We start from the raw sequence: 27597 nt of genomic DNA on the forward strand, positions 1-27597 counted from the left end.
TCGCGCTGCTCTGGGACGGTCCCGCAAGTGCAGGTCATGCACAAAGCCCTCCCATATAAACAGAGTCAGCGTGAAGTTGACACCCGTCTGCTGTTATGATGGAGGGCGCTATTGCTCTTATCTCCCACAATGTCACAGAGACGAATGCCCGCCGTGTGCTCTTAATTTCACCGCCTCGGTGGATGTCCTTTTCCCCTTTCTCTCCTCCTCCTCGTCTCCTATTCGTTCGTCGGATATCTTACCGGACTCGGCCCTCTGCTGCTTCTCGATCTTCTCCAGGCGTCCCAGCAAAGAGTCGATCTTCAACTTGATCTGAGTGAGCTCCCGCTTGATCGTCTGCAGCTGGTCCGTCTTCACCGCTGAGGGACAGAAGCACAGAGACGGGTACATAGTCACTTTGAGTTGCGTCCTAATTTCATCCGTGCGGCGCGTGCTGACGTCTGTTAATGCTCTTAGTTTTGGACATCGTATCATCGCTCCGATTCCCACCGTCCTCGGGGAAGAACATCTCAATCTGGCCGACTGCAAAAGTTATCCGGCTGGAAATGGGGACCTGCTGAATTTAACTTGAAGATTAGAGCACATTGTACGCCTCAAGGTTTCAGCTCAATGTGAACAAACTGAATATCTTTCAGTCGGCGGTTACAAAAAGCGTGGAGCTTGTTTACACTTCAGGATAGCATCTGCTTTCTTAGTGCATACTGCAAATAGGAATTTTAAATTGGAATCCTTGTTTATTTATTTGATAGTATAGGCTCTATTTTTGCTTCCCTTTATAGCAGATTTAATTGTCCGCCATTCGCATCCTGGATGCAAATTGCCTTAAATTGCACGAGGGATTCACAGGAAAATGATGCGGTACGTAGTCCAGCTCACGTTTAATCTCATTGATCTCGGCCTCACTTTTTATTGTCGGGTGGCTTATTATTTTGGAGCACTTAGCACACTTCCTTAATAAGCAAATCTAATCAATTGGAAGCATAATCTCAGTTTCAGGGTCAGCTGAGCGTACGTAAAGTGGTAAAAATCCAGTCAAGCGTACGCTCGTTCATATTTATATTGACTTGCATTGAGGTTTAGCAATGTGGCAGTTTGCTTCCAGCTTTCTAACATTATAGTACTTATAGCATTGATAATTAAGAGCTGCTAATCAACTCAACACACTTATTAACTCACGACTACCATCTCAGCATATGAGATGGTAGTCTCTGCAGGACCAAACGACTTCTTTCCGAGACTATTATGAAACCATTATGGGAGCCGTAAAATAAACCATCAGGACTGAAACCCAAACAGCAAATACAAATATCACACATGGAGCCCAGTAAAATGGATTGAAACTCATTTCACGTAGGAACCCTAAACGTCTGAAATGGAGGAATAGCAGCTCATTGACTATTTGAAATACCCACATCATTTATTTTGTTTTTGGCCTTGCAGAAAGGTTGTTTTGCTGTAGAAAAGGAAACGACAAGCATGTGAAACATATTGCAACACGGCGCTTTTATCTGTTAAAGAAAGACTAAATCTAACATCGATGCTCGACACTTGTGTTTAGGACACTAAACTGGATTAAAAGACAATCATATATCAATGTATTTTAATTGCCTTTTTTTTCCTCTACACATTTGGCTTCCCACTGCTTCTGTTTACTGCCTCATGAATAATTCCTGCTTCACTCCGAGTGCACGCTACAATACATATCGGGGCTTTGGGTAAATAAGGCGTAACTGCATCGTGCCAGAGTTTGAGTTTTAACCTTTTTACGTGTCGTATGCAAATATCGAATAATGAAAAATAAAAACGCATTTGGAGGACGTCGCCATTAATTCAATCTCTGCCCGTCTCCCCGGCTGCCGGAACGAGGGCGTGCTCCTTAGCAGCTCGAAACGGAGCAGATTAAAGAATTCAGACCATTAAAGTAGGAAGATAATCTCATTCGTAAGCCCATCGGCAGCTGAAACGTGTCGTCGTTGAAGCGGAAGGGGGGAAAACAGAGCCCAGAAGTTGAGGAGAAAACATAAAATTCTCTTTGACACCCATCAGGTTCGGTAAACAAACCCACGAGTTCCTGTAAAGCTGCAGCCGGAAAATCCGGAGGCAGCAGGAGATGCAGAATCAAAACCCTGCTGGTGTGGTATCGTGTCTACATGCGGCTTTTTAAGTTGGGATTCTTTGATGCATATTTACACCCACAACACATCACAATGCAGATGCACCAGTGCATGAAACAAAACACGGTTAGAGAAGATGTCAATTCATGATAAAAGAAATAAAAAGAGAGAAGAGAAAAGGCATCATACAGGTTAGTGGTTCTCAAATGGGGGTACTTGAGATTTAAAAAATATATATTTAAGATTATAAATTAAAAAAAATCCTTAAAAAATTGTGATTTAATAAATACGTGTAAATTCTTAAACTGAATTGTATATATTCTATATTAAATCAGACACTGATGGCACAATGCTGTGTATTACATCTGTTTTTCAACCCAAAATGCTTTGCGCTGGTGGATACTTGGCTGGAAAAAAAATTCCACCTGGTATACACCACTGAAAAAAGGTTGAGACCCACTGATGTAAATAATATGTGTGCGTGGAAATCACAAGAATGAGTGTCATGCTGTTTTTTTAAAGGCAGCCATCGACCCGAAAGCTACACGCAAACAGGAAATGAAGCTTTCTGGAAGCAGCAAAACAATAAAAAAGAAGGAGAAAACAGTTGATATACAATATCTCTATCGCCTTCTCAGTATCGTACAAGCCAACATCCATGAATGCACACACATGTACGCTCCCTTCCTTATTCCAGCATTATCAGAGCTCGCTCGGGGCAGCTTTACTTTGATGATAAGAAAGTGTGGAACAGTTTTTAATTTATCGGCGCCTGCAGCTGTTTTTTTTTTTTATCCATAAGAGTCACACAAGCTGCAGAGAGAGACAACACACACACACACACACACACACACACACACCCTGATCCAACGCCATCTCATCCACACGCGTCTTTAAATAGCTGCTGTTAAAGGAAAAGGGGGGTGTCATTGTTATCCAGTAAGCATTATTAGATAAGAGTGAGGGAATAGTAATGGATAACATTCTTGGACCCCACAACATTTTTTATCTCAGCGATAGCGAGGATCTCTTGAATCACTGCTGTGGGATAATTAAACCGGACACGGGGTTTTGGGGCTGCTGATGCCGATATGATGCAGTCTCTAAATAATCCGTCCGATAAGGAGGATTCTGTGAGGCAGATTTTAGAGACATAATGCAGCGCAACTGGATTTTAAACCATCTCTACGACATGCACACAATTCAAAAGACATCTGTGTTTTATCTCGTTGAGTTTGATATCATTATCTGAATAAGAGTAGGAGGGATGTTGCATGATTTAGGATGTAGGAGGATCAGTGTAAACTATTTTAAGAGCCTCATATCACTGCAGCAAAACGTGCTTATTTTGAAACAAGATTTCATACAAAACATACAAAGTGAGAAGAAAACTTTTTATCCTTTTAACATTGTTGCCTCTGTGAATAGGTTTTGTCTAATTTGGTCAATAACTTGTCAGCATATTGTGAATAAATGTCCAAAAGAGGTTCTTAGTGCCCTTGGGGATGCTTTGAATTTTCCGATTGATTGTCCAAAACCCAAACAAACTTAGTAATAATTAAGTATTAACATTTTTGTCCGTTGATCAGCTAACTGATTATTGTTGTTGCTCTAATTCTGTATCACCACCACTGACTTTTTGATGTCTAAGTTGCGTATCAGAGGACCTAATCATGGCCTAATTTAAAAGATCCAGGAACAAAAACTGCTTTATTTTGAGTGCTTGAGAATAAAAGATGAATGCCTTTTTTTAAATTCATGTTTACCCTTTTAGATCATATCCTAACAATTAATGCAAAAGAAAAAGACAAAAGTTTTTTCTAACATCAAAATCCAATCATCTTTTCTTCCTGTTAATCAAAAAATAATGCCATTAATCCATTCATCAAATAATCGGCAAATCTTCGTAGCTCCGTCTCGCCCACTTTTGAGCTGTTCAATCAAATGCGAAGGATTATATTTAAATCATACTCAAATATTCCAATGTAGAATACTTTCCAAAATAGCGCTAAACTTAAAAAGTCTTTTCCTTATAAGTAAACTCCCGTCATAAACTGACAATCAACATTGCATGTGAACGCCGGCCCCAAAAATGAATTATTACTAGTGCAGCCCAGGTGGACCCAGGTGGACCCGCCCTGCTGTTTTGGCGAGCGAACCTCATTTCGCCGTCCAATCCATCTCGGCCAGAGTCGATACAAGCAGTGATTCTTCACAGCGCCGGCTGGAGGCAAATTAGTCTCCCAAACATACAGCAGCACAGCTGAGACAGAGGAGAGAATTCATTGACTCCGTCCAAAAAGAGATGGGCTTTTTCTTTCCCCCCGTCTCTATAATACCAATTGCAAATGGGTCTCCTCCTCACAGACCAAGCTGCTAACACTGATAACGCCGGCCGAGACGGGCGACAATGGAATAAACACTGTAGCCAATTACACAAGCCACGGATGGAGTCGAACGTTTAGGTAAACACAGCTGACCGCGGCTCCACAGAGATGGCTCCAATGTCACATTAATTACATTTAGGACGTTAAAATGCATCAGCAGTCACTCAAAAAGGAGCGGACGAGAGATCCAGACGGATCCTGGGTGACAGGAACAGCTCTGTTTGCTGAATGGGTGCTGCTCGGCAAAGCTCGGATTATATTTGTGTTTGCGCTTTAGTGCTTTTGCTCTACATTGCGGTGTGGCTCGCTGTGAGCCGCTGGAGTGAATTAAATAGCTTTTTGCAGCGACGTAAGTAGCCCAGCAGAATCATTTGAGATCTGCATTAAGCCTTCAGGGTTGTTTTTGTGTGTATGTGTGTGTGAAAATGACAGAATGCCATTAGCGTAATTAGGTGGTGCACTTTTTGAAAAATTAATGAATGTAAAAGCTGGGGAGTAAAGTGTACACAAGATAAGTAAATAAAAAAAATAAAAAAAGCACCTTATTTGTACGTACGTTTGAGCCCGGAGGAGGATGACGTGGGAGGTCTGGAGGAGGAAGAGGAGGAAGAGGAGGTTGTTTTGATGGGGAAGGAAGTCTTCCCGCGGCGAGAGGAGGGAGCGAGCACCCTGGAGCGCTTGACGGGGATCACGGCTCTCGGTGGAGGGGCCACTCTGCCATGGTAGTCAAAAAGCCTCAAGAAGAGAAAGAAATATATAATATTACACTCCACTTCTATTTTACTGTCTTTTATAAGAGGCCCTTAAGCACTTGGAAAGTCCATCTGCTTTTTCTTCGGTTTATTTCACCGGCACCTCTTTCTAAAGCCTATTATCCGTGCCCAGTATTGTATTCCATGATGGACTTTTTTTTATGGATTTCTCTCAAACGGCACACATTAAACAAAAGGCAGATATTACAGCGGAAACCTACAACTATCCGTCTTTCGATGCGACTGCCCGGGCCGCCGCGTGCATGCAAATAATCCCGTCGGCCATCTTTTGGAAGTGAAGAAGATGAAAAGCGGAGGGCGCTAAATGTCAAATGAAGGTGTCAGCTTTGACTGTCACGGCTCTCAACAAGTTTGACATTTAGAAAATGTCTCTGCAGATAAGCAGTCCGATCACTGGCGGATACATGACACAGAAAACAAGTGTTCCTTCTTTCAATTTGCATGCTTGATCTATTCGGCCATTTTGAAGTTCGCTATTTGAAGCCGTCTCTACGTGGGAAGGTTCGTGAGTTACCGCTAATGAGGAAGACTTTTAAGGAGGAAAAGTCAAGAATCTATATGGAGGACCTATTGAATGTTCGCTAAGCGCCTCCCCTACATGGGCATCGTCCAATCAGAGCATAGCTGTGTCAACCAGAGACGATGTTCTCAACCAACTAAGCTAAAAAGCTAACGTTAGCTTAATTCAAAGCTGATAAAATCTGCTAGCAAAAGGTAGATAGAAAGGTCAGATTTGCAACGTCTGCTTTCCTCTGTCTCTGTCCGTCATTAAAACCTACTGTTGATAAAAATGACTTGGACTTTTGAGCGGTAAATCTGCCAGTTAGCAGTGTGAACAGTGCGAGAAGAGAAAGCTTGACAGTAAATGTTACTTAGGAGAGATTTCAGGGGCTAACGATCAGTTAAGTTTCCTGGTTCAATCTCATGTGTGACAACGTAACGTGAATGATACATACCTGTTGTAGAAATCATCCCTGTAGTACTCGTAATCAAACTCATAACCGCTGTGAGAGAGACAAACAGAGACACGGAGAGGGAGGACAGACGGGGAGGAACAGACAGAGAGAGACGGGTTGTTTTAAGAGCAGCCATTTTGGATCTGTCAAAAGAAAGCAGATCAAACTCGAGCTGTTTTGACTGGAAGGGACACGCTCTAGTTGTTGCTTAAAGCTCACCGCAGGTGAAGAGCGAGCCTAAACCATACTGGCGTGCAAGGCCCGCACATCAACAAAGACGTTTCAGAGGGGAAATACAGTCGGAGAATGAAAGTCAAATTGTTTCTTAGACCCTGGAGAGGAAAAATCAACGTTAAGTAGGCTGCACGCTCAGGATGACAACTCATTTATAATTTAGGCAGAGATAAAATAAAAAGACAAAAGAGGAGAGAAGAAGGAGCCGTTTTAAATTGCTGCTATTTTCACAGGAATTCTAATTAGGGTTAATGCATTTCTATTTCAATGGGAGAGTGCTGTAGCGTTGGGTTTTCTGCTCCTCCTGTTGCTGCTGCACAATTACCGCGTTACATGCTGGCTGTTTACAGCCACAGCTATACAATGCAAATGAGGCTCAATACTAAACACAAAGCCCACAACAAACACATTAGTAAGAATAAGACAAGCAATGCAACAAAACAAACAACTCAGAAGGAAGTTAATTGGTGGGGAAATATACTTTGCTAATTGACAAACTATCACGAGAACGCACAAATGTGGCCGAGTGAATAGAAGGAGAAGAAGAAAAGATCCCGTCTGCCCGACTGTCACGTCAGACCGCAGTAAACAAGCTCTGCTTTGATCTGTTTTGCGACCAGGAGACTCAAAAATGTGGAGAGCATCAAACTCAATTAGAATATATAAATATATTTTTTAATGAATATAATAAGAAACCTTGTATTCAAAATTAATAATTATGGCTGCACCTTTGCATATGAAGGAGTGTGTGTGTGTGTGTGTGTGTGTGTGTGTGTGTGTGTGTGTGTGTGTGTGTGTGTGTGTGTGTCTTACCTGTAAACAGCTGAGAGCGGCCGCTTGGAGCCGGCTTTGGGCCTGTACGGCTTTGGCTCGCCGGCCATATTTATGTCTGCAAAAAAAACACACAGACAATTCACTTGTCAGACATTCCTGCATTAGATGCTCAATTCATGAACATTACAATACATTATGAGGGGTATAATTAGTAGAATTTCATTCAATAATGATCAACACCAATATTTTCTTTGCTGCAGTGAACTCTAATTTAAAATCAGAGAGCTGTGTCAGTGAAAGAGAGACAACTTCCTCTCTTCGTGATGTTGACGGTGCTGATTTACAGTTCAAAGCCCCGACTGAGCACACAGGGAACATAATAAAGAGCAAAATATCTATTTGAGCTCCCCGGAAGCTTTGTCCCCATTTCTATTGTAAAAATGAACTTTTCCTGAGACATTTAAAATTGAAAAGCAGCAGTACTGCAGAACACATTCACTAATGTCAAGGTGCACCAAGAGAGCCAATTTTTGGAGGCAAAGCTGGAGACGTTGTTCGCGTGCACTGGGACGATTACAAAATTAAATTCCTGCTGCGAGGCAGGAGAGGATCCTTGAACACATAAAAACAATGAAAAAGAAAAAGCACACCGACAAGAAGTCTAGCAAAAGCTTGATGTTTGGGGAGCTTTGATTTATAGCCGGTTGTTTGGTCTTTGTGTAAAAAAAATATATATATCCACACACCGGTTTTATGACCAGGCCAGTCAGTGACGATGCATTTTTCAAATCGCTATCTGGGCATTGCCAAGGGTGTTGCAAGGTCCTTGTGTTTTGTGAACAGTCTGAGTGGCTTCCGGGAGCGGAGCCAGCGGGTCAAAACAAGCACCTGGTCCAAAGTAAAACCCTCAAAAGGCAACGAAAAGGAAAAGGAAATGATATGGATGCGGAAATGAGGCTGTATCCAAAAAGTCACATAGAGAATGGTGCAGAAGAATCACACTTCTGAGTATATATACATATATAACAAATATATATTAAAACAGAAAACGCATTCTTATCCGATGTAAGAGCTTTAAAAACAGTAAAAAAAAAAATTGTACATAAGAAGTTGCCGTAGTCGTGGTTGGAGCAACTGACGTTTTGAAGCCTCCACTTTGGAGTCTGGGGCGTCGCCATCTTGTTTTTTTGCAACCATTGAATGGAAGTGACCGTATTCAGACGGCGGAGAAGCGATGCAGGGACGCCGTATACGGATCCGGTCTATCTGGTCTATTTGACTCTAAATGGACCATAATTTACTAAATGAACATCATGCTGTATTGAAGAAGACTTGAAACTAGAGATTTATACCATAAACTCATGTTTAGGAGTCGCCCCCTGCTGGCCAGCAGAGAGAAGGTAAGTTTAAAGCATTGGCTTCACTTTTGAGAACTGGAACTGCTTTTATTTTGTGTCTGTGATAACACACAACCTTTTGCAAGCATCTGCATGCAGTGAGGTTCTCAAACGGGTCACTTCATAGTCCGAGAGCAGAGTACCAGGAAACAAAGTGCCCCCGAGAGACCAAACCCAAAGCTAGCCTCGGCTAAGTGGCATCGGCGCATAGATCACTGTAAAAGGCCCTTTCTCACAAATTGTTTTTTTTTTGCATGCAGCCAAGTTCTCACTATCATTTGGTCTCTTTCAGCAATGCACATTTGCTTAAATAATGTATGCATACGCCCTGCCCTTCGCCTCCCCGTCCCTCCAAATACCAAACAAGTCCCTGGGAGTAGAACTGGGGTGAAAATAAGCTTCAGGCGAACTCTTGCCTCCTCCTCCCAGTGGCTGCTCTCCCGAGAAATAGGATTAAACCCCGGTCTGTTTGTATACTGCCTACTTAGACATGCTAAAACGCAGACTTTTTAGGCAGAGCCGCATGACCGAATGAGTGTATAAGTGTGTGTATGAATGTGTGAGTGTGTGTGAGCATTATGGGATTGACTGTGATGCCGATTTAGGAGATAATTATGATTTGGCTTATTAACCTGAAGGTGTACTTAAAGTGGGAGACCGACCCTTTAATTAGCCCACATCAATCCAGCTAAATATAATTGGCATCCAAAAGCTCAAGCAATCTAAAAATCAATTTTTGCCTGGCGACAGAAAGTGGGACTATATGGTTCACAAACAGTTAGTTGAGCCGGATCCCTGCTATTCTGTCCTCAGGCTGACAGACGTTATACCAGAGCAGAGCTTCAGTCCACTTGAGACCAGCAGGACGAGTCCGGTTCAAGAGTTCAGTCCACTGGAGCAATCAATACCTGATTTTCAAGATTTTCTTTTCCTAGTCTGGGTGATGGGGAGAAAATACGTCCATATTACAGCAGTATTGTAGCGTCGAATGACAGATACATCTTCTGAACTCTTTTGATATTTGATTAATCGTTTAAGTCTGCTTTTGAAGGGAAAGTCAAACATTTCTTAAATATAATTTTGAATAAATCCTGCAGTATGTGCAGTAACAGCTGCTCACAAGACCGGTGGCTATGATGGTTTCACAAAGATATCAATCAAAGAGATAAATTAATAAAGAAATGAATCTGTCGAAACTGCTCGTATTCATTGTTTCAGCACTACTCTTAAGGATAAAACTGTTTTTCTCAGATAAAAGTATATAGAAATACTGAATACTTTAGCATTGATGCACATACTGATGGCTTCCAGTGGCTTTGGTACAACCCATATATTTATTCAGTCTCTTTGTCCCATTAGCTCGCCCGCTTGGTCAATGTGCAGCGCGGTCAGACAGGGATGAGGCGGAGCTGTCCGTGGTGCTGAACGAAGGGGGTTTTCAGGTCTGTTGCACTGCTGTTTGGGCAGAGAATGAAACAAAAGGGCCTGACCTTGCCGCTGCGTGAGCCAACATTTGAATTTTGCAGGCGTGAAATTATTTATAGATATGTTTGAGCTTGACTCCTATCTTGACTTTTCTATCTCTCAGAGAGAGAGAGGGAGAGAGAGGAGGGGTGTCTATCTGTCTATAGATATTGAAACAAACACAACCCGGAATAAATATTTAAAGTTAACACTGTTACCTGGAACCAGAGAAGAATAAGGCTGTGGAGGCAAATCACAGTGGAAAGACAGAGGCACCGAGCGCAAGTAATCACCGAGGACAGACTGTTCCTCCATGGAGAAAACAAGGATCCGAGACTCCTCGAAGCAACCTGCCCGTGTGTTTTATTGCTCTCATTTGTTGCCTTACATCTCCGTCTGCCTCAGACTACTCTTGCTCATGCTTCCTGCTCTGCCCTCGGCCTCATCCGATCCCTCAACGTCTCTTTCTTCCGTCTTCATTCCTCTCCCTTCCCTCGCACAAGTCTCGCTCTCTCTCTCTGTGTGCACCGAGGAAGCTCATTATGAGACATTTCAGTGCTGAGCATCACCTGTGGGGCCTTTTCTACTGACACCTGTGTCGACATGGAAAGCTTCGCAAGTCTTCTTCCTCCCCTCCTTTCATCAGCAAGGGGTGAATAACAGCCGAGCAGTAGAAGGAGAGGCTTTGAATAAATCAAGGCTGCAAACATATTGCAGGGGAATCACTGGGACGAGAAAGTACTCCTGTGAAAATCAACAGGGCCCAAACAACATAAGGAGAGGGGGAGTCTTGTGAGAACGCAGGCAACAGGAAGGCACCTCATATTCCTGATAGGAATATGAACGAAGCACCGGAGCGGCCATGAAAACCCGCTGCTCCTTCCGAAGACACGACAAATCTTTCTGTCTCTCTTGTTCCTCGTTGCTACAACCTACTCTTTTTTTTCTTCCTCTAACAAAAAGAAGAGGGGAAAACCAGCTAATGGCCCGAGGCTCCAGAGGAAAGCTAACAAGCACGGGCAGCAGGGGTCACCACAAGGTCGCAGAGAAGGAGAGACGGATAGATCGCATGGCCTCAGCCAAAGAACCTCTTTGTGTTAACGTGGGCAGAGTGTTGGAGGATGGAGAGACTCACGGAAATCTATCTCCTCTGCAAGACGCGGTTCTCATCAGCTAGAATTCTGTGCTACTGGAATAAAGACAATTCAACCACTCAGCTTTTAGCTCATTTGCACAAGCATTTTCTTTCAAGTGTGACTATTGCCTAAACATACGGCAAAGCCACATCCACCAAAGTAATCAGTCGTAATCAAGATAAAACATTCAAACTGCACTACTCATGAGTAAATACAGACGCAACACCATTTACATGGAGAGAAAATGTTTTGGTGCAAACGGCTTCCAGCGGATTACACAAACTTACACGGCTGAAAACACAGCAAGCGCAGTCATTTGAACCTTGTTTTAAAGTCAGATTTTCTCAGCAGTTACAGAAAAACCCAGCAGGCAAAGCCCAGCTGATTTGTATTGGTTTCTGCTGCTGCAAATGACCTGTCTGCTCACCTGCTGGGCTGCAGCGCACAAGCTATAATTGACAAAAACAACAATTCATGGGAGTCCATTATCACCTTAAATATGTCTGGGCCCTCACACATGACGGAAAAAAAAACAGGTATAGGGATTCAGGCTTTTCCTACAAAGGTGCTTTTTAACTAGCTGCTGTACAGTTAGATGGTTGATGCTTTGATAAGATATCATACATGTTTGAGTGAATACTTCGATACAAAAATCACTATTTTGGGAATGACCATCGGTGCTTTTACCTACAAAAACATGTATACTGCTGTATCAATATGAAATTGAGTTGGAAGATATTTTTGGCTATCCAGTGTTCCAGAAATATGACAAATATGACTACGTATATAATACTGATGGCCATGGCGTAAACCAATAGTATCACAAGATTACCCAGAAGCCCAACGTTTCTTTGATCAAAGGTATTGAGGATTTCATTATTTTGGATTTGATGCCACATGTCAGCTTACTCATGCAGCAACGTCAAAGGGATGAAATACTATTTAGTATTAATATTTAATTCATAGGCCAGTCGTGCTCCCTAAAATCAGCCTGTTGCCATCCAATAAACAAAAGTGCTGTTTCCCTAAAAAGCTACGTGTTCGCCCTTTAAAGCGTGCAGCACAGCCACCAGGTGACTGACTGCAATAAACTCCCTTTCAGACGCATCAGCGAGGACCTTCAGCGGATGAGAAATGGGTTTCTTTCTTTTCCAAGAACAGCGTCAAATTCCCCATAGACCCCAGCCGATGGCTCTGCTACACATTCATCACTCTTTTCCCTTCGCGAGGAGAGAAGAATGGAATGAAGAAAAAAATACAAACGCAGACTGTCTTGATGAGATAGACATTCAAGGGGAGAGAAAGAGTCAAAAGAAAACGGGGCACTGAGGGAGTTTGCCGATCGGAAACTCGGCCGGCAAACTCCTCAAGGTCCTGAAAATAAGAAAAAAAAAAACTATTGAACAAAGTAACCAATCATGCAAATCGCTCCTCAGCTGGAGAAACAAGCAGGTGATGGACGTGCAGATCCGTCGCCACATCACGACCTACAAGGCAAGGCCAAAATCTCCAGAGATGCATATAAACCTTTTTATTTTGCTTCTTATAAAACCCTTTATTAAAAAAAGGTAAAAGCTGACAACTTAATTGAAAGGTTTCTTCAAAATATCAGCCTGAATTACAATCAATGATGCCTTTCCCAGTGGATCTCGCTGCACCACTCAGAGACATGAGCCCTGTTCTTACTTTCCTCAATCCGGGTCACGAGGTACTGCGGTTCCTCCAAGCGGAAATAGCCAATTAGCTTTTTTTTTTATCTCTCAACACCGGCGGAGAGGCAGCGTGTTCACTGACATCTCTCGACAACAGGAGGCCAACAACAGAGGTCGTCTAGTTACGTGGAGACGGAGAGGCTATCTGCACATCAAAGGAGCTCTCCGTGGGAACCTTGAAGCCCAAACATCAAACGTGGCTCCTCAGGAGAACCGGGAAGTTCCAGGTAAAGTTACGAGGCTCTGTACAGAATTTGGGAGTTCATTACATGAGCCATTTCATTAGATTCAATGCTGTAAATTATGATGATTTGTACCGCGAGACACGGTATGTTGCTTTAATATCTGGTCGTTCAGGTTTTTTTTCAACTGTGCAATGTTGCAAATCAACGAGCAACTATGAACTGATTTATGGCAATGTTGGATATTAATGTGATGTTGGGGTCAGCGTGAGAAGGTACTTAGATTTTACAGATGTTTCACTTACTGGATTTACCTAAAACTGAAAGTCTTTCATCCATTCATAATTGTAGCCCAATATATATTATTTTTAATATACATACATATTACATTAAAGCTTAAAAAAAAACAACTTGAGGATGTCCCACAGGGCATTTTTGTCTATCTGACATTTCATAGCCGAAAGATCGAATGATAATTACCATGAATGTTGTTATATAACATATAATATGAGGATTTTACCTATATAATAACTGATAATAACTGTCCTCAACCAGAAGAAATTCTTTGTTGACGTCACGATCGATGAGTCGATTACTTGTAAAACTGAGTTTCTCCACAAAGAATCACACTTTAAATATTGTGTTTACCAGATGTTGTTTGGGGGAAATTAACTGACCTCCAAAAAGCATAATTAATCACTAATCAATTAAATGAAATCTTAGTCGATTGAGATCAAACCAACTGATTGGTTGACAAACCGAAGAGGGGAACCTTCACCGATATCACCCACCGCTGCTCTAACGGGTTATTAAAGGCACAGTGATATGAAACGCCATAATTATTACTGTGTCAGTTAATTTTGCGCATCACGAGTTACACTTAGTTATGAAGAATAAGTACACAATTAAGATTCCCAGCCCGTCGTTCCTGCCGCCATATAGAACGACTCTCAAGGTGACGAGCTGCAACACACTGCAGGTCCAAATATAAAGCTCCGTCTCCATAGATACATTTTATTTTTAGCAGAATAACAATGGATAATGTTGAAATATATAACAGCGGATTGCTGAACTACGTGCAGAGAAAGTATCCGTAAACTCCACACTGCACGTATTATTGTCTTTATTGAATCTGCAAAAAGAAAATACCACTCACATAGATGTTAAATGCATAAAAGAGTGAAAACGAGAGAGGTGTGACAAACGTCAATCACAAGTTCTCAAGGGTGAAGTCTTCAATTTTGAAGTTTGCTTTCGTGAAAATGTTTTAGGACAAACTGAACAACTAAATGCTTTCTCCCCTGCGTGGATAGTTTAGTCCGACCATCGGTCCAGAGAGGATCAATGATAGAAAACCAAGAGGAGCAGCAAATACTCCAAATTTGAGAATTTGTACTTTTGCCCGTTCTTTCGTTTCATTCTTTTCTCCATTGCAAGCGCCAATTGTCTATTTGATGATATGCACATTAAAGAAAGCCCATCTTGACTTTGACTCCCCTGGAAGAAGAGATATTGCATCTCAATGGGGCCTTTCTGGTGGAATAAAGGACGCATACAGAGAAAGAGAAAGAAAGTGGGACGCGGAGGCAGCCGTCGATCATCTCCTCGTGGAACCAGGAACTCCGGCGACAATCTCCCTGATGTCTTAATTAACGGAACAAAGCAACAAATCATGCAAATTGCTCCTCGGCGGGAGAGACAAAAAGCAAAAGAGACATGAAGGGAGCGGAGCAGCAGAATGGAGCAGGTGATGGACGTGCAGGAGGGACAGGTAGGGATGCAGGGGGGAAATGTGTCTCTTTGACTCGAGCTCCTCGCTGTATTGGGAAGAGCGGCCGGTCTGAGAGAGGCAGGCGGTCTGAGATGAAACCCTGGCTGGTGTGAGCATCGTAAAAAAAAACCTCCAGATACGCCTTTTATCTTTGCTTCTCTGATAGATCTCCAAGGACGGAGAGAGAGGCCATGATGCAGGTAGAACCTGACGAGTACATTCACAGATTTCCCCTCCAAAAATAATCTCAGAGTGAATTTTAATTAAATATGCCATTCATGTTGGCTCTTACTGCTCCGTGTGGAATCAGACCTCACATTTTGTTCACTTTACTCTCAGACAGACAATAAGTTTAAATGTTTAATCTATAAAAGACTGGAGCAAAGTGTCACAAATGCCAATCACAGGCTCCCAAGAGGCCAAAGTAAAGTCTTTAAAATCAGTCCACAACACCGGAACGGTTCAATTTATAAGAATATGAAAGATAGAAGAGCCTCATACTGGAGAACGCAGGACCAGCAATAGCTTGGTATGTTTGGCTTGGAAAAATACCAAATTATTCATCAATTATCATAACTGTGGTTAGGAAATTATCAAGAATTTGACTAATGGTCATAAAACTAAAAAGTAAGAAACCTTAGAAATGGCTTTTCTTTGGACTTCAACAATGATTATGATTAGCAGTCAGTTCTTTACTAATTATACACTCATAAAATGTCAGAAAATAGATAATTAACACTAAACTCAAATTGCTGTTTTTGTCAAACCAATAGTCCGAGGTCCAATATTTGGTTAAATATCACAGAAAAATAATCAGCAAACGGTACCATTTTAGAGGCTGGAACCAATGCTTTTTGGGGGGGTGAGTGGGCCATTTTGCTCAAGATAAAGACATAAATCGATCATCAAATCATTTCTACTTCGAGACTGTACGAGTTCCCCAGACTCATCCTCTTCCCTTGACGAGGACCGCCAGCGCTTCCAGGATCTTGGTGAACGTGCCGTTCTCTCTCTCCGTGAACATGGAGTCTGACTTTCAGCCCGCCGCCTCGGGGCCTCGCCGAGGCTTCACGGACCAAAGTCCGAGGGGATCAGCTCATAATCCGCGGCCCCTTCAGGCACCGGCAGAGCAGATAAAGGCCCGGCATCGGTTTGCGATCACATCCTCTCTGTGTGAACTGTTAAAAACCCCCAGCGGGCTTGTCTCGCGCGAGTCAACAACGATGCACTTCAGAAAGCGGCCGATCCGGGCGTCTGAGCGCGTTGGGGAGCTCAGCGGTGGGCGGCGAGGCACGAAGAAGAGAAACCCAACACTTGGCAGTAAGTCGCCGTCACACTTAGAACAAGTGTTGCCTCTGGGAAACAACCACACTGACAACCAGTAGGGTGTTAGGACACGTAGACGTGGATCAGTATTCTGACTCGATGGTCAACGATCTAACCAATCGATGCGAAGGCAGAATATCAAGCAGATCATCATCTTTAAAACATGCACTTATTTTGAATTCCATAGCACGTCTGTGTCACCATCTCCTTCCTCCAGTGCGAAAATTGTCAACATGTATCTTTTCTATAAATAAATAGTCGACACTACTATGATTCCATTGCAAGAAGATGAATTATGATATTGCAATATCTCCCAGCCCCTACTGATTGATAGAGGAGTACCCGGTTGTGAGATGTGCATCTGATATCGTCTCGTATCACTCAAGGCCCCCGAATTGAATCCAAATAGCATCGTGGCAGATTATGTGATATCAGGATATTAAATCAATTCTTTTGGACAACAATACGATGTATGCTATCGTGATGAAACTTGGGATTTACACTCTGAATTATCATGGATAATGATGCTGCCTAAAACATTTATACATTTCATATAAACCGGGGCAAAAAGAGAATTACAGATCGAGAGAGACTTGACGGACATGCTGCTGGCCCATATGCATGAATATGTGATGTCACACACACATCCCTGCATAGATAGGGAGCACGGGATAGTGAGACAGAGTGAGGTTACAAGTCCTCCAATTATTTCTGTGTGCTTGCCGTGACACTCGGCAGACCCCATTTCCACATCCTCAAACTGCTACACTGCTGCAGTCGCATCTGTCGACCGAGGACTGGATCCAATATTAATACACGACAGTCACTCAAGCCTGTTGCTCTAAATATTCTGCTTCTTCACAATGAGACAAAACCCCCGCAAAAAAAAATCAGCCATTTTGCAACATTGTTCCCCTCCCAAAAGCGTATTGCACAGAGGAATAGGGATAATGAAGTGCAATTTGCTTCTGAGTGCTGGTGTTCTCACTGTGTGTGTGTGTGTGTGTGTGTGTGTGTGTGTGTTTCACTGAATGCTTGTCTTTATGTCACACTGATCGGCTCTTCTCCTGGCAACGGTCCAAACAGTGGAGCTGCCGGTGGAAGAGGCGAGGACTCTGGGGAGCGACATCTTGTGACAACTCTGTCACATTATTTCATCATCGAGCATCGATCGAGGAGCCTCATTAGGCTCTTTCTGACAGATACAAAAAAAATATAAAAATCACATTTTCCAGGACAGAGCGGAGTGTGATGCGGTTGCTTGTCCCGGTCAAAAGAAAAAAAAAAAAAAAAAAAGCACAGCTGGTGTGTATTTGTTGTTGTTGAAAGTGTAGCAACTGCATGTTCGGTGGCAACTAATGTACCTGGAACGGATTATAGTCTGTAATTGCTTGTGATTTATGCAAAAAAAAAGCAGCAGACTCCAACAGCTTCCACCAAGGATTGTGTCGAGCATGATTTGTATTCCTTCCCATGGACATCATGCAAACGGGAATTTGGGGCAGAAATGGAGCTAAACTGAAAGGAAGGGGTCTGCAAGGCAGAGAAACACTCACATACACACACACACACACACACACACGACCACGACCGCCCTCGACACATGGCGTACATGATACATAGATACATGAGGACATCTGACAGAAGATGTAACAGCTGCCCCTTGTTACCCCCCCCCCCCCTCCCCTCCTTCCACCATCAGCAGCACACAAACACAGCCGCAAAAGAACATCTGCAGCACACAGAGACACACTCATTTGTCATGCGCCGCAGCCTTCCATCGCGACACAAATTGCAAACTGAAGCGAGACGGCCGAGACGCAGGAAACACACACACACACACACACACACACACACACACGATCTCCAAAGACTCCTGAGTCTTAAATATTCATGGAGCTCGATTCCAAACGCTCCAGTCTCCTGCTCACAAGAGAAGAGGCCGAGATGGTTTGTCTTTTCATAATTAAATAAATCACAACGGACAACATCATGAACATGCTCAGAGGCACAGAGTTGACCTTAAAACCAAGCAGTGTTTTTTTACACAGCACATGCATAACACCTCATCGTATCTAGATTATCACTTTATGATCGAGGAACAATCACTTGTTTTGTAAAAAGCTGTCCACGTGTTGCGTTAACACTATCGGGGGAATATTTCAAAAATAAGAGCAAAAGTTAAGACTATTAACCTCTTCACAGTTATACGTCATTGACTCGTCTGCGACCACATTTGCATTCCCCCCCCCACACCTTGTCCGTAAAACAAGCTGTGCACCTATTTCTATTTGTAGGCAGTTTTGCATTTTCTCTGCTGAAGAGAAAGAAGAAAATCTCAAATCTAAAAATGAAGGCCTCGACCACAAACCAGCTCTCCAAAGTCCTGAATCACACTCTGACGCCAGGTTTGCCTGACCGTGTGTGTGTGTGTGTGTGTGGGTGTGTACACTTGTAGAATATTGTGCCAGCAGCAATTTAACTAACTGGTAATTAGTGGACTACAATACCCATATGCTTTGATTACCGGAGCATGCACCACCGGCTGCGTGATACTTCTCTATTACACAGTCATAGCTGCATCCAACAATTGCTTTCATTGTCAATTAATCTCCTGATTATTTTGATCAGTTTGTTGATTAAGCACATCACCATTTTGGTCCATCAAGCTGTAATACAAAAAAAAAAAAAATCCATAGTCATAATTGCCTTAAGACCAAGGTGACATCCTGAAAATTGTTTGTTTTGTCTGACTCACGATCCATAACCTGAAGATCGGTTAGTTTGAAAATCACATGACACAAACTGATGACGACATGCTGCCTGAAACATAACAAAAACAAACAAACAATGTGCTAATACATCTTTTATCAACTGTTCTTTTAAAGACTGATCCTTCCCCCTAGCATGGTGCTTTCAGAGCCACCATTGCTCCATCAGTGCTCCATGGGTTTAGACTTCATACTGTACATCAGCACAGACAGTCGACCTTCTCACCATGAATGAAGCATCAATGGACACCAAACTATGAATACAAAGCAGCACTTTCGAGCATAATTTAGATTTGTTTTTTAAGTATGAGGTGAATGAAGTACACACTAAAAAGATTGTAAAAAAAAAAAATGAATAGGAACCGTATAACCTCGATGAGTCGACACATCTCATAATAATGTATGGCAACTTCAGCAGCATGAATATATTACAACAGACAACAGAGCAGCTGCGGGGATGGAAGCACTAATCAGCCAGCAAGTCACTTCCCTTCCTGTTGGTAACCATTCAAAGATTTTAAATATATAAATCTGTATAGATAGATATATCTATATTTATATATCATAATAGCGCAGCCCGAGAGAAAGCGGTGCTTTTCATCTCAACTTCTCAACGCAACTTCAATGGCCTGCAGACAGTTTAAAGGGGAAACGGTTACATCTCTAAATAACATGACTCACGGCTTAATATTTGCAACTTGCATCGCGCGACATCAGCACAACCCAAAAAAATGAGCCCTCGCGCGCGCGCGCATGGGTGGGTAACTTACATCGGTGGTTGCGACGCTTCCCCTTGTACATGGTCATCGTGTGATACGGGTCCAGCTTTGCGCTCGGTGGGGTCTTCGTGAAGGTGCTGTGCTACGTTCAGGGACACACGGCGTCGTGGAGTGCTGGGTGCTGCGATACTTTCTGAGCAGAAATAAATTAGCCCCTCAGAAAAGGGGGATTGGAGGCGAGGACCGTACCATTGCGCAGAGACGGCGGAGGGGTGGAAGGACTACAGCGCATCCATCTCAAACACACACACGCACACACGCACCCAGACACGTGCACGAACTCACGTCAGTGGAGTGACATTCACATGTCAACAGAAATAAAAAGAAATTGAGGGGAAAAGGCCACGACTTTTCAAAGCAACTGAAGAGTGACTGTCGCGATATATTTTGATCACATCTCCCCTTAATTTACATTATTTTAGAACAATATGTTTGAGGTCACTAAATATGTCAGGAGTTATTCCTCTAAGGTTGATTTTTTTTTTTTACCACATTTTGTCGTAAATCAAACTTTTTATTTATACACTTTACTTATATAAGCTTTGTATGGCTTTTATTTGTATCTATTTATCTCATACAGTTGTATAATTTCTCTCATACACACATATACGTATATCTCATATAATATAATATAGTCATGAAAAAAAACTCATCTCATGAAATTAAGAAGAATATTAGAAATACTACACTATATAAATATATATATATATATATATATATATATATATATATATATATATATATATATATATATATATATATATATATATATATATATATATGTTATTTTACAACACTATATTTGCCAAAACAAGACTGTGGATAAGAAAAGTCTATTGTCACGATAGAGGCTGTACTAAGTATTACCATGTTCACCATCTCAGTTCAACGTGTTAGCGTGCTAACATTAGCTAATTAGTATTAAGCACAAAACCTGAAGCTGATGGGAATCTCATTAGTTTTGCAAGTATTTGGTCAAAGACTTTGACCTGATGGCGGCGGATTACCAAAGTTATTACAATTCATGAGAGGAACGCTGTCTGAACTGAACTTCCTGCTAAATGAGTTGGCACTTTGACAGCAAAGTGCATTTCTGGTACTTATTATTCTTCATCAAAAGACTTTCAACTCTATCCGACTTTATGCTTGAAAGAATGCTATTCAGACTCACTCATAGCACACACACACACACACACACACACACACACACACACACACACACACACACACACACACACACACACACACACAACACACACACACACACACACACACACACACACACACACACACACACACACACACACACACACACACACACACACACACACACATTTTACATCACATTTTCTTGAAAACTTTAAAGGACCAAAGTGTGAAATCCAATCCTGTCTGTGACCTTGAAGGTTTTATTTGGATCCTTTGTGTAAATAAGCTACGCAGGAGATGGCCACTCCACTGCAACACTGTCTGATTATTATCATACCCCGTATTCACTCATAGAAATAATATTCCATTAACTCCACAACCTCTGGTCACACTTGAGAAGAAGGTGCACCTCATCTGGCTTGCAAAGGGGATTGTGTTGCTACGGGGACAGGGATAAGGAAGCGGCCTGGATGTTGACTTTGTGCGATCCTTTCCTCGATATTACATTATTGTTGTGTGGGTTGAATACCAACACTTGTTTGGCCGGAGATGAAATGTGCAGTAGGAAACAAACAACTCTGAAAGCCAACTGCATGGAAGTAGCAGGAATTCAATCAATGTTGCTCTCCTCCAAAACTTATGATGGTCTCACGCGCTGCAGAATGACAAACACTCGTCTTTATGCTTTTAGTTTGGGAAAAAAAAGAAACTGAAATCCTGCAAAGTGAAAGAAGTTTTTCCTCACATTTAAAATATATTTCTTTGGATGAGGAAATAAAGAAAGAGGGTGTTAACATGTTATGCTAATCAGAAATAAGCAATGAGAGAAAACAAAAGCAATCTTTATTTAAAAGGAATACAGGGACATCTGCTGTCCGTGATGGATTAATACAACAGACTGCCTCCAGAACGCAGGAAGCAGGAAGTCAACCTGGCAGAAAAAACACATTTGAATAATTCAAAATTAAAACTCTTTATCTGATTAATTCTGCAAGTTCTTTCTCTCACAAATGAGAAATTAATGAATTACTTTACTCAAGGCCAGCTGTGTTAAACACTCCCACCTGACTTAAAAGGAACAGTGCACAATGTTGGGGGGTTAATTGGCAGAAATTTAATATAATCTGCAAAAAGTATGCTTTCATTAGTATTTAATAACCTGAAACTAAACATCCTTTTGTTTTATTTAGCTTAGAAAAAGCCATTTATATCTATAGGGAGCGGGACAGGAGGAGAGAGGACACAAGGGCAGAATGAATGACTAATACTATCTGATGTTCATGCTCTTCATTATTGATTATTATCATTTATAAATGTCATAGTGAATATCTCAAAACTACAGAGAATCAAATCTAAGCAAGGCAACTTTTTAATAAGTCACTGCAGCTTGGCTGATAATAGTCAGGGATGATTTGATCAGGACAGATGCTTTCAGATCTGACACTGACTTGAACCAAACTTCTGTAAAATGAGGCTGTTGAAGCAGCTGAAATCAATTAACAATGGATCACATGACTATGTGTAATGTGAAAACCTTCAGCCCTCGCCATCTTGTTTATTTTGTAAACAGAAGTAACATAATAGGGTGGAACAGTGCAGCTGAATAAAGCATTTTGAGGTGACCAAAAAGGTTATAATTAACTTTCATGGACTGAAAGCACACTGTGAAAGGGTGAGACCTGTCAATCACATAGCCCCGCCCTTAAACATAACCTTTTTTAATGGTCTATTTTACTCTTAATGTGAGCATATTTCAATAAATGAATACCATGCTGTATTGAAGAAGACTTGAAACTAGTGATTGAAACTAATATATCAACTGATGGGTGTAGTGATTTTCTCTCTCCATTGTTTGTCTATTTTATAAAGCACTTTGTAACCTTTGTTTTGAAAAGTGCTACAGAAATACAGTTCATTATTATCATTATTATCATTTCCTCAATGACTTCTGTCCAACCCAAGGTTTGCATTATTTCTCATGGTGCTGACGGCCACCAGAAAGAATGCAGGTTGAAGGCACTTCCTCATTCATTTCACGTTGCTCACCTGGAGGTCGCCACCTTCTGGTTGCACATATTGAATTATGTACATCGGCAATATTATGTGGGAGAGAGAGAGGGGAAAAACTCTAATATGCACATCTTCCCTCAGGACCACAGTGCTGAAATTTCCCCACAGTAACTATCCATCACTGCTCGTAATATAATAACACCTCTCCTAAGCAGCCATTATAGTTTGTTCTGCACCAACAGGGTAGTTACATCCAGTTAGACTGATTTTAATGAACAACTGCAGGCGCATCATTTTCCATAGTAACGGTAAGAAATGCCCAACTAGTGTTAACTTGGACATGGAGAAAAAGAAAAACCAACGAGTCTTTAAAGCGTGGAGAAAATCATTACCTTGAAAATATTCAAAGAGCTTCCTACAAGAAGTGCTCAGACAGTCTGCTGGCATTTGAAACACACTCCCTGTTAACAAATGACCCTCATTTATAGATGGAGGGATGCTGCGGATGTCCACGGGGAAGATTTCTGACATGATGGATGTACATCTGCTCAAGCCTTCACATCTCATTGGCCTTTGACTTACAGCCTCACTTAGCTAATTAGACAGCCACTGCTTTTGGTGCTGAGTAATTGCAAACGTATCAACTGCTGCAAGTGCTTAGCAGTCTGTGACAGCAAAGCGCCTCTCTTTGCAGATACTAAGCTCGCAAAGCCTCAACGACTCATTTGTTTGAATTCGGTCCAATTTGACGGGGCCGGTGTCAAGGTGTCAAAAAAATACACAAACAAACTCAAACAAACTATTAAGCTCCGAGGCTTGTTATTTATATAACTGTGCATTCTGTTCATTTAAATGAACTGCATTCACAATGAGAGCTCACACCTACGCGCTCACATAATCTCCGATGCGACACACACACACACACACACACACACACACACACACACACACACACACACACACACACACACACATTAAAAAAACCTCTCATCAGGCTTTCAACAGGAGCTTCCCTGCGTGTTCAAGTGTTGATTGAATTCCAAACATGGGAAGGAAGAGTGCGTCCTCTAGTGGAGAACAAACAGCATGACAGCGTCTACACTCAAATATGACGAATATTATTTCTATGTTTGTGGTATTTCTTTAAAAGCTGAGCACCAGAGAGACAGATGTAGAGACGGTGTGTGATAGCAGCCCGGGGGGGTTATATTCATGGGGGCATTTTCTTATTCAGCTGACTCAACCCCTATATGTAAATAAAACTACATCGGAAAATGTGTCTTCAAGTTGGATTTAGCTTCATCCCAAAATTGGCTTTCGTTATTGGGCTGTATAATGCTGATCATTCATCCGTTTGATTTCTATTGAGGATCACATGGGAGCTGACATCCATCCCAGCATGCCTTAGGCAAAAGACGGAGAACCACCTGGCAGCCGGTCTGTTACAGAGCATAAAATACAGATAGAAAACTGGAAAAGTGCTGTCAGTGGACTGCAGATCTCTGCCAGGTATATCTGCAACGACCACTGATGTAGTGTTTGATTGAACGAATATAAACTAGGTTTGCACCAAGTTTAAACTGCGGGCGTACGAGACACATTTTTCCCTCTCGTGGCTCATGTAACAGATAAACCCTTGTTGTAATCTACACAGCTGTCTGCAGCGGCTCCTTACAGCCGAACTGCCGCTCGCCGTGTAACCCTTCATGTTGTCCGTTTAACGCTTCTTCCTCACAGAAGCTGTCAGTCCCACCGTGTGTTTAGTTCTATTAGCTGTTAGCTCTGTTCGCCAAACACCCTGCAGGACTCTGCTGGTGACTGCTATCTAGCTAACTAGCAGTTAGTGACAGTTAGAGACTAGCAGTTAGTGGCTAGCAGTTAGTGGCTAGCAGTTAGTGACTAGCAGTGACTAGCGGCTAGCAGTTAGTGACTAGCAGTTAGCAGTTAGTGACCGCTAACTAGCTAACTAGCAGTCCTATACCAACACAAGAAGACGCATACACACATACACACATGCAATAGTCTTAATCCACCGTGCAAATCAAGACTCATATTGCTTGTTATGTAATCCATAATTAGCTTAAATGACCATGTCAAATATTAGGCTGGTGGGTCCAGAAGTATGCGAGATAAGCCGTGGACGGACAGACAGACAAATTTATAGAAGATAAAGTATACGGAGAAAAACATGCAAACTCGATAACCAGGACCAACAATAATATTGATAGTGTATCTCAAAAATACAGCAGAGTATATGTCAAATACATCCAGTTGGTTACTACATGTCTGTTTGGATGACAACATTTTCTGTGATATTATGGAGTAAAGATGATTTTAATTAATCTGTTTTTGTAAAGGTACACGTCATGTTTCTAAAAGAGGGGAAATCATATTTTATTTGACAGTTTAAACAAATACACATGTTAAGACTTTATTTAAAGTTTTTTGTTTCACTCTTTTAAGTTCGGGAGAAATGACAACTATATTCCCCCATCCCTATAATGTTCCAGCCTATCCAGCCAACATCCTCTTGAGTAAATCCTCTTTATTTAGGCCTTAATCTGCATTATCCCTCCTCCCTCCTCCTCCCTTCTTTTCCCTCCTTTCCCCTCCCTCCTGATCTCATTTGCTCTGTTTCTCTTTCTCTATCCATCTGTCAGGGTCAGCACAGTACCAAACAATCAAATTTAGAAGTATTCAAATGTTGAACTAGTCACAATTGCTATTCATGCAGGCATTAAAGGCTGCCAAATCTAATTCAGCTCAGGCGCTATCAGTGCCCTGGTGGTTTGGAGAAACCTGCTTCATAGACAATAATGTCTCCTGGAAGTAATGGAGTCACAGATGACTGAGCCATTGCCCACACTCTAGAAGAAAAGAGGTGGATTTTTACTTCATTTTTTATTCTGCGTGTCTGAGACCAACAAGAATGTCACTTTCCAAATAAATCACACAGGACACACAATTATACTCCAAGGTTGAAAACCTTTACGACACAAAGTGCACATCAGACATGTGTAACTGTTCAAAGGATCTGCTCTCACTACACAGGAAAAACGGGGCGGGGGGTACTTTTTCCGGAGTTGCTATTATTAATATTTCATAATTTATAGAATCCTATATAGAGTTGAATCCCATTCTAGTAAATGACCATCATATAGAGTACATCCTTCTGTCTATATACATATATCACAGACATGTTGAACTCAATCTAACTTTCTAAAGGAAAGTTCAAATCCGAAGAGGACATTTTTTGGAAGGTGAGGACATTTTTTCTCACTTCTTCAAAGGCCTGCTTGAGGGTCAAGAAGTGGCTTTAAATTTCAGTGTAATATTAGGTCCAGGCTAGAATTAGGATTACGTTGTTATGGTTGAAGTTAGGGTCGGGGATAGCGACTGCTTTATTTAAGGGTCCTCACAAAGATAGAAGTAAAGGGATGTGTGTGTATCCGCATAACACATAGCTGGAGTACAGTTGGTTTTCATATCCATAATACATGCGTCAAAAGCACACCCGTCTACTAAAACACCAGCATTTTTTTCCTTCTATTAACATTTACACTTTAGCAAAATTTAAATTTTCAGCTGAATATTTGTATGTCATGGGAGGCACAGAGATTAACGTCACACACAGAACCCTGCAGTATGCAGCAATAACTTAATATAAACACACATTTCAACACTGTAATATTACAAAATGAAATTTAAGTGTTTTCTTTTTGTAGTCTACATTATTAATTTCCTCAGACATAACATACAGTATGTGTGACACTGATGAGTTATCTTTTTGCATGCCAGCAATCTACAGCTGATGAGTACAAGCATCTCCTCTTGTGTCCTGAAGGGGTCACTGTTGCACAAAAGCAATCCAAGGATGTCCCCTTTTTATAGATTATAATCTAATGAGACATGTCGGTCTCCAGTTCTGTACAAATCTGCTATGGTTCCTCTATTTATCTTTAGGTTTTCAAATATAGTATGCCAACATTTGTAAAGTAGAAATGAATCTGTTGACCCACATTTCACAAAAGACCATATCAAAGACATAAATGAGGTTGGTTTTATGGGCTTTTATGGTAATGTATAAATTGATGTGCAGTGTAAACCAGAACATTTGTGTACAGAAAATAATGTAGATGAGGATTTGGGCTATTTTTGCCTGCAATGTAAAGTCCAAGCAATGTATTAACAAACCCGGAGAGTTTTGAATTATTCATGGTGAATTGTATTGCTTATGCATAAGACATTTCATTTGTAAGAGAAAGAACATGTTTTATTCTGACACAGTCTCACTTTAATAATGTCTAATCCTAACCTTAAACATAAAAAGCCTCAAACAGCCTTTTAAAGTGCCGCAACATTATTGTAATTTTTCAGAAGTTCTCACTAAAACATGGTCCTCACAAAGAATTAAGGCCTGTACAAGAGCACACACACACACACATGCACACACGCACACACACACACACACACACACACACACACACACACACACACACACACACACGCACACACACGCACACACACACACACACACACACACACACACACACACAAATACACTTATGACTGCAGCACTTTGCAAACAAGTTAAACTATAAATAATATCTCAGACACATGCATAAAAAACATATATATAACATCTCCGTATATACATCTATT

The 27597-nt window shown here is 41.6% G+C and overlaps 1 protein-coding gene across 1 annotated transcript in view; it reads right to left on the bottom strand.

Annotated features, from left to right (window-relative positions):
• The window catches only part of ralyl (RALY RNA binding protein like), a gene marked incomplete at both ends in the record, with an annotated part of 43344 nt that overhangs the window by 2730 nt on the left and 13017 nt on the right, over positions 1–27597 (bottom strand). Inside the window, 4 exons of the mRNA XM_079234420.1 lie at positions 243–359; positions 5058–5236; positions 6231–6278; positions 7278–7353. Coding sequence (XP_079090546.1) covers positions 243–359; positions 5058–5236; positions 6231–6278; positions 7278–7353 — 420 coding nt within the window. The remainder of the gene's footprint in view (positions 1–242; positions 360–5057; positions 5237–6230; positions 6279–7277; positions 7354–27597) is intronic.

The sequence above is a fragment of the Taurulus bubalis genome (genome assembly GCF_910589615.1).
Source record: "Taurulus bubalis genome assembly, chromosome: 18".
In the NCBI taxonomy this organism is placed as follows: domain Eukaryota; kingdom Metazoa; phylum Chordata; class Actinopteri; order Perciformes; family Cottidae; genus Taurulus; species Taurulus bubalis.